We start from the raw sequence: 17,063 nt of genomic DNA, 5'->3' as shown, positions 1-17,063 counted from the left end.
AAATCTTTGCCTTAAACGCAGCGTTATTTTAGCCATAGTTTGAACGGATTCCCGCAATGTATATAAGCGAACCATGAATCCGCAGGAATTTCCGCAATGTGTAAACGAACCATAAGAAAGCTTGCCAGCTTACGAATAGTGTCTTTAATTTTCGCTTGTCCTGCGGAAATGAAAGCATTTTTGATCGTGAAAACGAAGGTAGATTTGAATCGCTAGCAAGTGGATTCGCCCTGATTGAGGAGGAAACGCTGTTCAAACTATACTGTGAACTAGTTCTGCCAGGGTCAAGTCTATATACATCTTCAAAGAACGAAAGTACTAGCTTGGTTTGTTATAAATGGATATCTTCTAATACTCACATAAAATTCAATAAACCATAGGGCAGTAAACAGCAATTTATTTTAACCAGATGAAAACAATCATTTTGATATGGTGGTATGAAATAGTCTAAAAACATTTTTGAGTAAATTGGCAATTAACATTATAATTTAGCTAGACTAGGTATTAAAGTGAATATATAGGCCTAATGATGCTTCTTTTACACTCTCATAATCAAATAGGCTATTTGTTTCTGGTGTAAATTGTACACCATTATGAACCCTAAAAGAGCTTCAAACAGCCCCTAGCAATGGAAAATTTAAAAAGGTAAAATTCCACTTTAGTTACTTTTGGCTATCTTGGAAAGGGGTTGGGTTAGGAAAATAAAACTTTCAGGGATGGATCTACATACTAAGGTATGGGTCAATATCTACCAAATCATATTATTGAGTTAGGAATAAAGTGAATACACCATTTGATGCCTTTTTTTATGTTGATTACAAATATAATAAGCATTTCTATTGGAAATGAATTTCAGCCCCCCCCCCTAAATAGGCTATACCTAACCTAGCCGAGAATTGGCATATATAGGGGGGGAGGCTGAAATTCATTTCTGATAGAAATGCTTATTATATTCATAATCAGCATTAAAAAAGGCGTTGAATGGTGTATTCACTTTAGTCCTAACTCAATAATATGATTTGGTAGATATTGACCATGTCCTGGGAACATACTTTGAAGTACCTACCTCCACTCCTCCCCCCTCTATATAATGGTAAATTACTGCATGTTACTAGTTGTTTTAGCTCACATTTCATCCTATATTACTATCATAATTATAAATCACTGCTTACCTTACACAACTTCAGCTTTTAACCTTGTTCATTAAAATATATTCCAAAATCCTATTTCATTTAACGATCCATTTAACTTATTTACTATATAGCTGACATTGCTTATTGAACCCGTTTGTGATGTCACAACTTTGCTTATCATAACCCCTTTAACAGTAGCATGGAGGTGTCATGGGGTAGAAGACAGCTCTGTGTTGATAAGCCATTTAAACTTTATTACTTAGGGAAAGGATTTGACAAGAGATAGACCAGTAAAAGATCAAAATTGTTTTTAGAGGACAAATTATGTTATGAGAAGATGTTTTTATTTTTATAGGTCCATGCGCTCATGAAGCTTTTTAAATATTTCTGAAGCACAAATTGATACGAGTGCTACAAACATCAGAATTGACTTTAGAAGACAAGTTATGTAATGGGAAGAGGTTTTAGAAATCTCCCCTCCCTAAAACTCAAAAATGTCTAAAATTCTACTTAAGAAGCTTTTTAAATATTTCTAAAGCACCAATAGATAGAGCGCTACAAATATCAGAATCAACTTTAGAGGACAAATTATGTTATGGGAAGATGTTTTTGAAATCACCCTTCCCCCCAAACTCAAAATTTTCTAAAATTTTACTTTAGAAGCTTTTTTAAATATTTCTAAAGTGCTAAGACATAGAGCACTAAAAACATCAGAATCAACTTCAGAGGACAATTTATATCATGGGAAGAGGTTTTTATAATCCCCCTTCCCCCCAAACTCAAAATTTTCTAAAATTCTACTTTAGAAGCTTTTTTAAATATTTCTAAAGCGCTAAGACATAGAGTACTACAAACATCAGAATCAACTTTAGAGGACAAGTTATGTCATGGGGAGATGTTTTTGAAATCCCCTTTCCCCCCAGAACTCAAAATTTTCTAAAATTCTACTCTAGAAGCTTTTTCAATATTTCCAAAGCACTAATAGATAGTGCTCTAAAAACATTAGAATCAACTTTGGAGGCCAAATTCCCCCTTCCCCCCAAACTCAAATTTGTTTTGAAATCCCCCTTTGCCCCAAACTCAAAATTTTCCAAAATTCTACTTTAGAGGCTTTTTTTTAAATATTTCTAAAGCACTAAGACATAGAGCACTATAAACATCAGAATCAACTTTCGAGGACAAGTTATGTCATGGGAAGATGTTTTTGAAATCCCCCTTTGCCCCAAGCTCAAAGTTTTCAAAATTCTACTCTAGAAGCTTTTTAAATATTTCTAAGGCACTAATAGATAGTGCGCTACAAACATCAGAATAAACTTTAGAGGCCAAATTAATTATACAATAATTCCCCCTTCCCCTCAAACTAAAATTTTTTTTTTTAATCCCACTTTGCTCCAAACTCAAAATTTTCCAAAATTCCAATTTAGAAGCTTTTTTAAATATTTCTAAAGTGCTAAGACATAGAGCGCTACAAACATCAGAATCAACTTTAGAGGACAAATCATGTTATGGGAAGATGTTCTTGAAATCCCCCTTCCCCCCAAACTCAATTTTTTTTTAAATCCCCCTTCACCCCAAACTCAAAATTTTCCAAAATTCTACTTAAGAAGCTTTTTTAAATATTTCTAAAGCGCTAAGACATAGAAGCACTACAAATATCAGAATCGACTTAAGAGGACAATTTATATCATGGGAAGATGTTTTTGAAATCCCCCTTCCCCCCAAACTCAAAATTTTCAAAAATTCTACTTCAGAAGCTTTCAAAATATTTCTAAAGCACTAATAGATAGAGTGCTAAAAACATCAGAATCGACTTCAGAGGACACATTATATCACAGGAAGAGATTTTTAAAATCCCCTTCCCCCCAAACTCAAAATTTAGGTAAAATTCTACTTACCTTAAATTACCTTAAATCGCACTTGCTAGTGATAGGACAAATCCTGTGTCCGCCAGCTTCAGTGATGATAGTTAATCATCATTTGTGGCGTCCCAAATGGTGCACCACGGTTTGTTGAGCCACTCCCTATCCACTGATGAATTGAACACATCCACGCTGGTAGAGGTTACTGTTTTTTCACTAAGGGAGTTCCACAAGCTGACGACTCTATTTGAGAAGAACTTGTTCCTTAGTCTGGTGTTGGCTCGTTTTCGGAAAAGCTTTTGAGAATCACCACGAGTTCTGTTTGAATTGTACGGTTGGAAAAGACCAGGAATGGTATCCTCAGCATTTAGGAGCTTGTATGCTGTTATCACATTGCCTCGTTTGCGACAATATGTTAGAGATGGTATTCTAAGCTTACAGAGACGGGATGGATAAGGGACATCATAGAGGTCTCTAATACATTTCATTGCCCTCCTCTGGACTGATTCTAGAGCTGTTTGGTCTGTCTTATTGATTGGGCATGCAATACACATTCCAAACTCTTAGCCTTGGTTGAACTAGACTCTTGTATAGCTTGGTCATAACAGTTGGAGATATGCTACTGAACGTTCTTTTGATTAAGCCAAGAGTCTGATTAGCCTTCGCAATAGTCGCTTGTGCATGAATATCCCCCATCCCCCCAAACTCAAAATTTTCTAAAATTCTACTCTAGAAGCTTTTTCAATATTTCCAAAGCACTAATAGATAGTGCACTAAAAACATCAGAATCAACTTTAGAGGCCAAATTAATTCTACAATAATTCCCCCTTCCCCCCAAACTCAAAATTTTTTTGAAATCCCCCTTTGCCCCCAACTCAAAATTTTCCAAAATTCTACTTTAGAAGCTTTTTTAAATATTTCTAAAGCGCTAAGACATAGAGCACTACAAACATCAGAATCGACTTTAGAGGGCAAGTTATGTCATGAGAAGATGTTTTTGAAATCCCCCTTTACCCCAAACTCAAAATTTTCCAAAATTCTACTTTAGAGGTTTTATTCAATATTTCTAAAGCACTAATAGATAGCGCGCTACAAAGATCAGAATTGACTTTAGAGGCCAAATTAATTCTACAATAATTCATCCTTCCCCCCAAACTCAAAATTTTTTTTAAAATCCCCCTTTGCCCCAAACTCAAAATTTTCTAAAATTCCAATTTAGAAGCTTTTTTAAATATTTCTAAAGCGCTAAGACATAGAGTGCTACAAACATAAGAATCAACTTTAGAGGACAAGTAATGTCATGTGAAGATGTTTTTTAAATACCCACTACCCATTGAAATTTTGACAAAACAACATTTTACCTTAATTTTCAGTTATCAGTTTCTTTTTCTCTGGCTTTAGTTCTGAAAACGCAATTTCAGTTATTTGAGCAGAATTTTCAGCCATATCAATGTTACAAGTTATGTCATGGGAAGATGTTTTTGAAATACCCATTACCCATTGAAATTTTGACAAAACAACATTTTACCTTAATTTTCAGTTATCAGTTTCTTTTTCTTGGGCTTTAGTTCTGAAAATCATTTGAGCAGAATTTTAAGCCATATCAATGTTTTATTTCCAAAATTTAGGAAATGTATTTGCATATATTTCAAACCTTATAAGTTGGGATTGAGCAAAGTTTTGAAGTTGAAATAATTTTGTTGTACTTCATTTAAACAGAAGATCTATTTTGCAAGGTTCCATTTCTATAACTCACAGATTTTTAAAGGTCATTTTTAAAGTTTTGAAATCCTCCTTACCATTCATCCCATTCCCCCTTCATACTCTAAAATCTGGTTGATAATTTGAAATTTGAAAAGCCTTATTTTCCTTGGGGGTACTTTTTTTTTGGGGGGGGGGGGATTTTCTGTGAGGGTACTTCCCGTGGGGGGTATTTTCTGGCGGGTATTCACCAAGAAGCACAAATTTGATGGTATGAGTTTTATTAAAATCTTTGACTTTTAGAGGTTGTTTCCTCCTTTTACAAAACTCAGACAAATTTTTTAGACAGGCAAATTATCAACCAGATTTTAGAGTATGATTCCGGTGCAACGTATTGCAACAAAATGGTCAGCTTAGATTAGTATAAGCAGGGGCACCGCGAGCAGGTTACTGACCACCGCCCCCACCCTCCCCCTCCTATCAAATTCCCTTGCAGCTCCACCCTCGAAAGAAAATTTTTATATAAGTTCCAGCATTTTTTACAAATTTTAAATCATGGATGTAAAAAAGAAAAGCAAAATTTTTCAACATTATAGGATTAAGCTATTTGAATATGTTTTATGTGGTTACCCAACTCAAAATGTTAAGGGGTTTCCAAAAAAAATAATCAAAACAAATACCAGGAAACAAGGAAACCAGACAAACGGGTATTTATTAGACAAATAAACCAGACAAACGGGTATTTGTTATACAAAGCCATAAAACATATTCAAATAGCTTAATCCTATGATGTTGAAAAATGTTGCTTTTCTTTTTTACATCCGCAATTTAAAATATGTTAAAAATGCTGGAACTTATGTAAAAATTTTCTTTCGAGGGTGGAAAGGTTAGCTGCAAGGGGATTTGATAGCTGGGGGAGGGTGGGGGCGGTGGTCAGCAACCTGCTCGCGGTGCCCCTGCTTATACCAATATAAGCTGACCATTTCGTTACAACGTTTTTCACCAGAATCATACTCTAAAATCTGGTTGATAATTTGCCTGTCTAAAAAATTTGTCTGGGTTTCGTAAAAGGGGGAAACAACCCCTAAAAGTCGAAGATTTTAATAAAACTCATACCATCAAATTTGTGGTTCTTGGCGAATTATCAATTAGTGCTTTAGAAATATTTAAAAAGCTTCTAAAGTAGAATTTTAGAAAATTTTGAGTTTGGGGGGAAGGGAGATTTTAAAAACCTCTTCCCGTGATATAACGTGTCTTCTGAAGTCAATTCTGATGCTTTTAGCACTCTATCTAATAGTGCTTTAGAAATATTTTAAAAGCTTCTAAAGTAGAATTTTGGAAAATTTTGAGTTTGGGGCGGAGGGGGATTTCAAACACATCTTTCTATGATAAAACTTGTCCTCTAAAGCCGATTCTGATGTTTTTACCAATCTATGTCTTAGCGCTTTACAAATATTTAGAAAAGCTTCTAAAGTAGAATTTTGGAAAATTTTGAGTTTGGGGCAAAGGGGGATTTCAACATCTTTCCATGACATAAATTGTCCTCTATAGTTGATTCTGATGTTTGTAGCGCTCTATGTCTTGGCGATTAAGAAATATTTAAAAAAGCTTCTAAAGTAGAATTTTGAAAAATTTTGAGTTTGGGGCAAAGGGGGATTTAAAAAAAATTGAGTTTGGGGGGAAGGGGGAATTATTGTAGAATTATTTTGGCCTCTAAAGTCGATTCTGATGTTTTTAGCGCGCTATCTATTAGTGCTTTGGAAATATTTAAAAGACTTCTAGAGCAGAATTTTAGAAAATTTTGAGTTTGGGGGGAAGGGGGATTTCAAGAACATCTCCCATAACATAGTTCTTCCTCTAAAGTTGATTCTGATGTTTGTAGCGCTCTATGTCTTAGCGCTTTAGAAATATTTAAAAAATCTTCTAAAGTAGAATTTCGGAAAATTTTAAGTTTGGGGCAAAGGCTGATTTCAAAAACATCTTCCCATGACAGAACTTGTCCTCTGAAGTCGATTCTGATGTTAGTAGCGCTCTATGTCTTAGCGCTTTAGAAATATTTAAAAAAGCTTCTAAAGTAGAATTTTGGGAAATTTTGAGTTTGGGGCGAAGGGGGATTTCAAAAAGATCTTCTCATGACATAACTTGTCCTCTAAAATCGGTTCTAATGTTTGTAGCGCTCTATGTCTTAGCGCTTTAGAAATATTTAAAAAAGCTTCTAAAGTAGAATTTTGGAAAAGTTTGGGTTGAAGGGGGATTTCAAAAAAATTTGAGTTTGGGGGGAAGGGGGAATTATTGTAGAATTAATTTGGCCTCTAAAGTCGATTCTGATGTTTTTAGCGCGCTATCTGTTAGTACTTTGGAAATATTTCAAAAACTTTTAGAGTAGAATTTTTGAAAATTTTTTGTTTGGGGGGAAGGGGGATTTCAAAAACATCTTCCCATGACATAAATTGTCCTCTAAAGTTGATTCTGATGTTTGTAGTGCTCTATGTCTTAGCACTTTAGAAGTATTCAAAAAAGCTTCTAAAGTAGAATTTAGGAAAATTTTGAGTTTGGGGGGAAGGGGTTTTTCAAGAACATCTTCCCATAACATAATTTGTCCTCTAAAGTTGATTCTGATATTTGTAGTGCTCTATGTCTTAGCGCTTTAGAAATATTTAAAAAAGCTTCTAAAGTAAAATTTTGGAAAATTTTGAGATTGGGGGAATGGGGATTTCAAAAACATCTTCCTATAACATAATTTGTCCTCTGAAGTCGATTCTGATATTTGTAGCGCTCTATCTATTAGTGCTTTAGAAATATTTAAGAAGCTTCTTAAGTAGAATTTAGAAAATTTTTGAGTTTTGGCAAAGGGGGATTTCAAAAACATCTTCCCATGACATAGGCTAACTTGTCTTCTAAAGTCAATTCTGATGTTTTTAGTGCTCTATTAATTAGTGTTCAGAAATATTTAAAAAGCTTCAAGAGCGCATCGATCTACAAAAATAAAAACATCTCATAACATAATTTGTCCTCTAAAACAATTAGGATTTTTTACTGATCTATCTCTTGTCAAATCCTTTCCCTAATTAATAAAATTTAAATGGCTTATCAACACAGAGCTGCCTTCTACGCCATGACTCCTGCATGCTACTGTTAAATGGGTTATGATTAGAATAGTTGGGAACATTACAAATAGGTTCAATAAGGAATGTCAGCTAGACAGTAAATAAGTTAAATGGATCGTTAAATGAAATTAGGATTTTTGAATATATTTTAATGACCTAACCCAACTTTTCCTAACCCAACCCCTTTCCAAGATAGCCAAAAGTAACTAAAGTAGAATTTTACCTCATAAGGTTTTAAAGATATGGAAATAGATATCCTTAATATTAAAACAGACCCATTAGTATGGCTTCAAATTCTTCTCAAATAACAAGAGTTACATTTTCAAAACTAAAGCCAGAGAAATTTGTAAAACTTAGAAATCCAAAGAGGGTTAATATAGTAGCTTGGCAATACCTTCCCAGAGTATGTTTTTGGCCCTGGATTCATTACTGAAAGTGTCATTTTCATAACCTAACTCATTTCCAAGATATCAAAAAGTAGCTAAACTAGAATTTTATCATAACATTTTACTATTAAGATTAAGGAAAACATTAATTACAATTCCTTAATCAGCTGCAAATGGTAATTTTTTCTCACTAGACAGTCTTTTTTAAACATGTGTTTAAACTTTTTGTACTATGTACTGTTTTAGCTTCTGGGAGGTCAGGTCTCAAAATAGATTTTCTCCCAGAAACAATTATTGGATTTGGAAAGAGCACAAGAAAAGGTATCAAATGATGTATTCACTTTCTTCCTGGTTAAATTATGTTGGATTATATAAGGATTGTATCTTAATCTTTTTGGTGAACAACAGGTTAAAATATTCAAAGGCAAAAAAACACTCAGTTTGATTGCTGATTTGTGCATTATATTTTTAATATGCATTACATGCATTATTATTGTGTAATTAATAAATTTTGTTCTTTATATTATGCTTCATTTTTTGTTTGACCCCTGATATAGCCATCCTGACAAAAATTGTTGTTAAGAATTGTGTTTTGCAAGCTAACAGAAAATTACTAGCCAAACTGCTAAAAAAATTCTTGAGAAAATTAAGTTTCGAAAACATTTTAGGATCAAATTCAAACATTTTGAAAAGTAAAAATAAAATTAGCAAATTTTTCTGTTTAAATAATATTTACCAACAATTCTAGTTTTGATATTTGTATTTTATTTTGTACATGCTTTGAGGTTTTAAATCTGGCTTATAGTTATATTTCTTACAGATAATGGTCTTTATTGCTCATAAAATATGTAATTTCTGGATTTTCTTCTCAATTAATCTATTGCCATCAATTTTTGCCTAAAAGTTTTTGTTAGATGACAATTCAGTTTCCACAAGGTAATAGATAATGACTTGTAGACATTATAAAAGAACCAAGCCTGAATCAAGGGTTTTGCTTGATATAAGCTTGTTTGAAATTATCAAGGTGAGTGGCTTGTTTTGCAAGCTTTTTTGTTCAAGTAGGCCTATGTTTTCAAAATTTTAGGCTTCAAAAAAGCTTGAATGAAGGATTGACCTTTCTATTGGCTTGTTTTCAAAGATTGTTTCAAGATTCAAAAACTTCTTGGGTCACATTATCCCCATACATACAATGCAAGTGTTTTCAAAGACCACACTGCCTTTCTATGACAATAAATAGCAGTTCAAATAGGGATAAGTCCTTTTATTAGCCAGGGAATAAACTTTTATTAGCCAGGGAAAAACGAATAAAGAATACTGGATATATTGATCACATATATGGTGACCATTTTCAGCAGATATACTGAATTTATTTTTGCAAAAAGGCAAAAGATGGGCAGCTAGAAGTCTTCAGTTGAGCTTGTTGAGGCTTTTTGCTCAATTTTGGCTTATTTAAAAAGTTTTTGGCCAAGTTTAAGGATGTTTGCCACTTAAGTTATACTTAGAAAGACAGGGGGGTTACATAACTCTAGGGGGGAAGAGAATAGGGAATATAATGGCATATTTCTTTTTTTTCTATCCAGTTTCTGTCCCATAAGGAGAATTAACTGATAACTGGGTAAATATTTTTAACACAAAAATCAGATAGCAAAAAGAGAAATAGGGTTCCAGTTACCAACAATCAAAAAGCATGGTCTTGACTTTAAATTAAGATAGATTGACTTGCAGTATACCAAACTTCAAGAAATATGTTCAAATTTCACCCAAAGTTCATGCATTAGAAAACTTGAAAATTAATATTTTTGTATTTGCATTACCATCACATAATATTTAATTACATGGTGTCAGGAACTCTGCCATCTTATGATATGGTTGAAACCACCAAAATCTGCTTAAAACTGCTAAAAATTGATATAAATAGCCAAAAGTATGGTCTAATCACCAGAATCTACAAATTACAATTACTTGATATAAAACCTGAACCATTAATAAGTAATTTCTAAAATATAAAACTTTTTGAACTAGATGAGTAAATAATTTTAAGCTTTGTATCACATAAAGGACAATGGACAAGCGTATTTGTATCAACAAAGGACAATCCATTTGTCCACAAAAGCAAATTAGAGAAAAATATTATTTATTTTATTCAATCAAACAGGTTGTGGTAGCAAACTGTAAGTAAGGAGTGACCCAGGTCAATAGTAACTGAAACTCTAAAAAACGAAATTTTGATACCAGTAGATACATAAAAAAAATTGGATTTTTATGCTGATTTCAAATATATAAGTTTCATTAAGTTTTGTTTCACATATCAAAAGTTACGAGCCTGAAAACATTTGCCTTATTTTCGAAAAAAAGGGGAAACTCCCCCTAAAAGTGATATAATCATGATGAAAATTATACCATTAGATTCAGCATATCAGAAAACCCTAGTGTAGAGGTTTCAAGCTCCTATCTGCAAAAATGTGGAGTTTTGTATTTTTTGCCAGAAGAAAGATCATGGATGCATGTTTATTTGTTTTGTTTTTTCAGGGGTGATCATGTCGATCCAGTGGTCCTAGATTACCGCGGCGTATTTGAACAGAAATTAAAAGTTTTAGTGCCCTTTTTAAGTCAAGAAAAAATTTTGAGAGCAACAAGGCCCCCTCCCATGCTCATTTTTTTCCAAAGTCACCTGATCAAAATTTGAACAGCCATTTTGTTTAGCATAGTCGAAAATCTAATAACTATGTCTTTGAAGATGATTTAATCTCCCACAGCCCTGGGGGGGGGGGGCCAACGGCTGCGAGTTATGACCTCTGCCTATTGTTTACATATAGTATTGATTATTGGGAAGTATACAGACGTTTTCAGGAGGGATTTTTCTTTTCATGGGGGAAGGGACATTTCTATGAAGAGGGCGTTGGATTTCCAAGCATTATTTAAAAACGATCAGAAATTAAATAAAACAAAACAGTTTTTTCAACTGAAAGTAAGGAGCAACATTAAAACTTAAAACGAACAGAAATTATTATACATATGAGGGGGTTTGCCTCCTGGCCAGACCTTGCTCTTTACGCTAAAGTTTTTTTAGTACTGTCAAAAGAGCTATCTATTATAATTAAATGACCTTTGTGATTCAAGGGTCATTCTTAAAGAATTGGAACAAAATTCGAACTTTAGCATAAAGTGCAAGGTTTGACTAGGGGCAAACCCCCTCATATACATAATAATTTTTGTTCTTTTTAAGTTTTAATGTTGCTCCTTACTTTCAGTTGAAAGAACTTATTTTTTTTATTTAATACAGGAGAAAGCCCTAAGCTTGTTGCAATAAAAGATAAATACAAAAATGTAGATAAATTGTGGATTAAAGTGGAAGTTACCATAAAATTTCGATCAATATAGATTTTTTGTATATTACAAAGTATGAATTTTGATATTGTAGTCTATCCTTCAGAAGAGGCTAAAGACAGGACTGAAACCCCCAAAAATATTTCAGCAAATGTTTTATTATAGGAATAGTCTTCACAAAAGAACCAAAACCCAATGTGTTGGATATAGGCTATTGAAAAATAGGCCATATATGAGAAATGATCTGAAGCCATGTAAAGTTTTTGCATAAGGGTGCATTTCCTATAAGCATTTTATGGGCAGAATATCAAATAAATCAGCCTATTGGAAATTCTATTTCTTGGACTATGTAGTAAAAACGCTTTTATTCACATATTGATTGGTTGATTTGCAGTTTAAGTCCTCACATTAGCTCTAGCTTAAATCTGGAAAAATATATTGTGACAATTATGGAATGTGTTTGCATCTGATTTCTTTTTGGATACATTTTTCAAAGAGCCAATAAATTTGTGGCTCAAAAACTGACTGCATTTAAAGTTCAACAACTTTTTTCTCATTCAAAAATTAGCAATGAGTATGATAAAATCCCAAGATAATGACTGCATCTGTATTCTGTACTGTAATGACTGCTCATTGGAAAATTTGCATCAGAATGAAACACCAACAGATCTAATTCTGATTCACGTAGAAGCTGCACATAATTAGCATTACCTAATTTTTGGCATTAATGAGATTTTTGTGTTTCAAAGAAATATCCTTTTTTTATACTGAGACAAAATACAGTATAGAAACCAATTTTTCAGTAATCATTGCATTACAATTTTCATGTGGAGTATGCCAAATATTTCTTTTGTTTACATCAGCAATCTTTTTTTTTATGTAATTTTAAGGTAACATAATTTTTGCATATTCTAAAGCAATTGTAAATTAAGCTTTAAAAATGAATATTTTTTTTTTAAACTAAGCCAAAATACAGTACAGAAATCAATTTGTCAGTAATCAGTGTATTGCAATTTTCATGGGGAGTATACTATTTTTTTATTTTTTTTTACTTCAGCACATGATTTTAAGGAAACATATTTTCTGTGTATTCTAAAACAGTTGTAAAGAAGCTTTAAAATAAAATGAGCATATAATTTGATAATAAATGAGAAGAACTGAATGTCATCCAGAAAAGAGTATAACAAGTAAAGTTTCTATACCTTATGTATGTGCATTTCAATTTTTTGCTAATAATAGATGACTTTGTTAACAAATAATAAAAAATAACCAAAAAGCTGCTTAGGTAAGTAAAATACCAATAAGATTGGGTCAGTAGACTGGGACTGGGCTGGAGATCGTCCATTATCTTATATGCTACTATTTGATCCCCTATTCAATACTCTTTTCAAATGTAATAATCACTGCTGTCACAATTTTCATCGTTTTCATCTAGCTGCTTTTATGCTTGTTTTTTAAGACTTCTTCATATTAACTTTAATTTTTCGTTTCAGCTATTTTTTGTGAAGAAATCAAATTGATCCTTGGCTTTGGAAAGACACCTAACAGAGTCTTGCTGAGCATTTGGAAAGATGAAAATCAAATTTGGTGTCATTTCTTGGAGCTTATGTTTTGTGTTACTAAATGCTGCAAAGGTAATTCTAAGACAACCAAGTAATTACAATTTTCAAATTTCAAAATTGAACTTCGACCTTTTTTAGCTTAAAACGCTTCTAAAAAGCTGAACATTCTTTTGGCTTTTTAAGCTCAAAAGACTGATAATGCCACTTCTGGGCTTTAATTGGGCAATTTCTTTAATAAAACAGAATGTAAAATATTTTATTTGCTGAATAAATATTTGTGCCAAATTTTGAAAGTAATTGCTGGAAAGAAATGGAAGGTCTTTGCCTGGGTAAATAAAAAACTATGATGGCAAAAACATAATAACTTTTTCTATCTTAGGAGGTTTGGTATTTCATAATATCCATCCTAGACTGTTTATATTTGCTAAAAATTTACTAGAGCTGTTCTCCTTGTCTCCAAGTCTGGCCTAATTATCTAGAGTAAGGGGGGGGGGGGTAAAATGTTGTTAAAAAAGTGATTGTAGCTCCATGAGTCTACTCAAAGAAAGACACCAACTACTCCTATATAAATAACAGTGGGGTAAGACCTACCAGTAATAAAATCATATTTTGGGAAACAGATACAACAATCTATAACCTTATTTACTTTGATCCCTGTATATTTGAGATTATATCCCCACCCCTCACTTTATGTAATTTCCATATCCGGGTTGCAGCAGTAGCTAGCAACATAGTTAATATACGGAAATTACATAATGTGAGGGGTGGGGATATAATCTCAAATATACAAGGATCAAAGTAAATAAGGTTATAGATTGTTGTATCTTTGTTTCTCAAAATATGATTTTATTACTGGTAGGTCTTACTCCTATTTATATAGGAGTAGTTGGTGTCTTTCTTTGAGATATTGTAAGCCAGGAGAAGACAATTTATAAGGGCATCTGTTTGGCTATTTAATATGGGAATATGACAATTCATATCATGTGCTAGCAGCCAGGTATAATCAATTGATTCAATTCCAGAAATCAGCAAAAAAAATTCCTTCTTCTGAAAAGTTGTTTTTTTTTGTCATTTTTTTTTTTTTGCCTGAAGACTGCGATATTCTAGTGACTTTCCCGTGAGACATACTGGGTCAGAGCTACCATAGAAATTCACAGTACAAAATTCACAGTCTGTTAAACTGCTAATGACCAAACGAATAAGACGAGCACACATGAAAAATAATTGTGTAAAATCATAAAAACTTAGGAGGGGGATCAGAGATTTTTTATTTATAGAAGAAGATACAAAATTGGTGCATTTCAACATCCAGGGGGCGAGGACTTTTTTGATTCCCTTCTTTTTTTGCACCAAATTATGAATTTATAACTGATAAAGCTTTTAGAGAGAAATAAACTTTGGCTTTATTTATTTTGACTCTTGTTTGGTTTCTATGAGCACAAATTTGCCTTTGTGTGGCAATTTTGTTCTTAGAGCAAGGCCATAAAAGGTTAAGCTAGAAAAAGAAGAAATAGAAATTGGGAAAAAGATTAATTCTTGTTGGACTTTTAAGTTCCTTTTAGGTATTAATTAAAAAAAAAAAAAAAACTATGATTGAAAACAAAAATTCCTTTTGAAATGGAGACCAGTATTTTTTCATTGTTGGATTATTCGAAAAGAAAAAAAAAACAAAGATATTGTTTTTTCTGCAGTGATGCTGAAAATGGAACAGTGGATAGTAATTGGTTCCAGAAAACGTATATTTGCAGATGTACAGAAATTGCCAAATCGAGGTTTATTTTTCCTTTCTGGACAAGCTAGATTTTTATCATGTGGAGGTCTTTAATTCGGGTGATTGAAAGTTCCACACCCCACTACCCCATCTCCTTAGTCAAACAATCTATTTTAAACCTACTGCAGATAACCATGGCTGATCGGAAGTTTTGTCTCAGTGCTAAAATGTTATCTGAATTCCAAATTACAATCCCATATTATAATTCATAAGTAAAACATTGACATCCTAGAAATATTTTCTTTTCTGAACAGGCTATATTTTATCATGGAAAGGTTTTCAATTTGTCTGATTGAAATTTCCCTCTCCTACTATCCTAATTTCTTAGTAGAAGCATGTATTTTAAATCTAAGACTGATTTTGACTGAATGCTATAATGTTGGCTGAATAAGTTGCAATCTTAAGTAAAAAATATTAATTTTTTTTTTACAAATGCCCCCGCAATCAACACGTAAGGAATTTCTTTTAATTGAAACACCAACAGATATTCATTAAAAAAAAATATGCTAATAACTTATTTCACGATTGGTGTTTAATTTTCATCCATGATGTTCTTAATTTGGTCTTCTTCATGGAATTGTTCATTTTATTTTACATGTGAATATCATGACTTTTCTTATTAACAAACTGTTAAGATCAGTTTGTTAAATGTACAAAACATTTTTCTGAACCGGGTATTTTTTCAACATGTTCTATCACGTTTTATTTTTTCAAAAACTGGAACTTTTCAAAAAGTCATTTTGGAATTTTCCATTAATTTTACCAAACTAAAATGTTCGTTAGCCAATTTCTATTTGGCATTTTCTATATAAATTTAATGGAAAATGACATCTTCTTTGGAAATTTCCAGTATTAATATCTCATTGTGTCGGATTATTAGAAAAAGCAAGCGGACTTTGTTTTTTCTGCAACATTGGTGAAAATGGAACAGTGGAGATTGATTGGTTCCAGATAATATACATCTGGAGACTTGCAGAAATCGCCAAATGGAGATTCATTTATAGCATCTGAAAAAAAGTAAAAAAGACCTCCTTGATTTCCCAAATTCCGATTTATTTATCCATTTATGGCAACATGAACCTATCATTTGTGTGAAACTAGTAAAAACATTAAGTTAGCTAACAAAAGCAGCAAAAAAATTATATAGTCCACGACTATATCCCGAAATTTGAGGAGGGAGTTGGGATGGTGGGTTAGGATGCCGTTGAACTAAAAGGGATCCTCAAAAAATCCGGTAAATGGAAATTGACTCAATATGTGTATAATAAAATTAAATTTTAAAATATATAATCATAAAATATATAATTATATATAATTATAAACTATATAATTTTAGTTAAAAATATATATATTAATATATAATTATTATTAATTGTTATTTAATTATGTATATATATTAATATATATAATAATAATTAAAAATATATACAATTATAAAATTATATATAATTATAATATTTTTAATTAAGCTAAAGTTTTGTTATTAGAGTCTTTAGCTCAGAAGAGGAGATAAATTCAACTATAAATTTTGGCATTTGATGCCCATTTTTCACATTTTGCATATTAAATAAATCACAGTAATCGCAAAATCACAATAATCACAGTAAAGTAAACAAAGTAAAGAAACTGCACAAATAAAAAAAGAGACACAAAAACAACAAAATAAACACAAACGCTGTACTTATTCTTAGTATGATTAATTAGAAACTTTAGTAATTAGAAGTAATTAGTGATTAGAAAATTAGAACCTTTATTGATACAGAGATCCCCAAAAAGAAGTCTTTGGTGTATCTTTTTTCTCGTTCCTTCTTTTGCAATAAACTTGTCTTTAGAGTTATCTAATTCCATGGTGAAACAGAACATCAGAACATCATGAACACGGTGAAATAGAACATCAGAACATCATGAACACGGTGAAACAGTTATCTAATTCCACGGTGAAACAGAACATCAGAACACGGTGAAAAATGAAACAGAACATCATGACCCTCTTGCGCATGGCTCGTGTTTGACATTTTCGATGAAATTTACTTGTTCCTTCTATATGCAATTCTCAAGTTACATTGAATGAGGGAATCTAAAAAGATTATTGAAATTTAGTTGAAAAGATTGTGCAACAAATAAGCCGTATTTTTGTTTTAATCCAAATAACACTTGTAAGTATAGCCTGAAAATTCTTAAAAAATCATATAATCTTTTTTATAGCCTTTAGATTAC

The 17,063-nt window shown here is 32.2% G+C and overlaps 1 protein-coding gene across 2 annotated transcripts in view; it reads left to right on the top strand.

Annotated features, from left to right (window-relative positions):
- The first annotated feature begins 213 nt into the window (after nt 1–213).
- Nucleotides 214–17,063, top strand: part of isoQC (iso Glutaminyl cyclase) — an 85,937-nt gene continuing 69,087 nt past the window's right edge. The window contains exons 1-2 of one of the 2 annotated variants that reach the window (XM_089091219.1): nt 214–315; nt 13,007–13,147. In XM_089091219.1, the coding sequence (XP_088947345.1) occupies nt 13,085–13,147 (63 nt within the window). In that variant the 5' untranslated portion in view covers nt 214–315; nt 13,007–13,084. Of the gene's footprint in view, nt 327–13,006; nt 13,148–17,063 lie in introns of both variants that reach the window. The other variant, XM_089091220.1, reaches the window with a different exon arrangement.

This window comes from Artemia sp. Qi Xiang Cuo, chromosome 6 (genome assembly GCF_049724085.1).
Source record: "Artemia sp. Qi Xiang Cuo chromosome 6, ASM4972408v1, whole genome shotgun sequence".
Lineage (NCBI taxonomy): Eukaryota > Metazoa > Arthropoda > Branchiopoda > Anostraca > Artemiidae > Artemia > Artemia sp. Qi Xiang Cuo.
The sequence above is the reverse complement of the archived record's forward strand: the minus strand, read 5'-3'. Positions and strand labels throughout refer to the sequence as shown.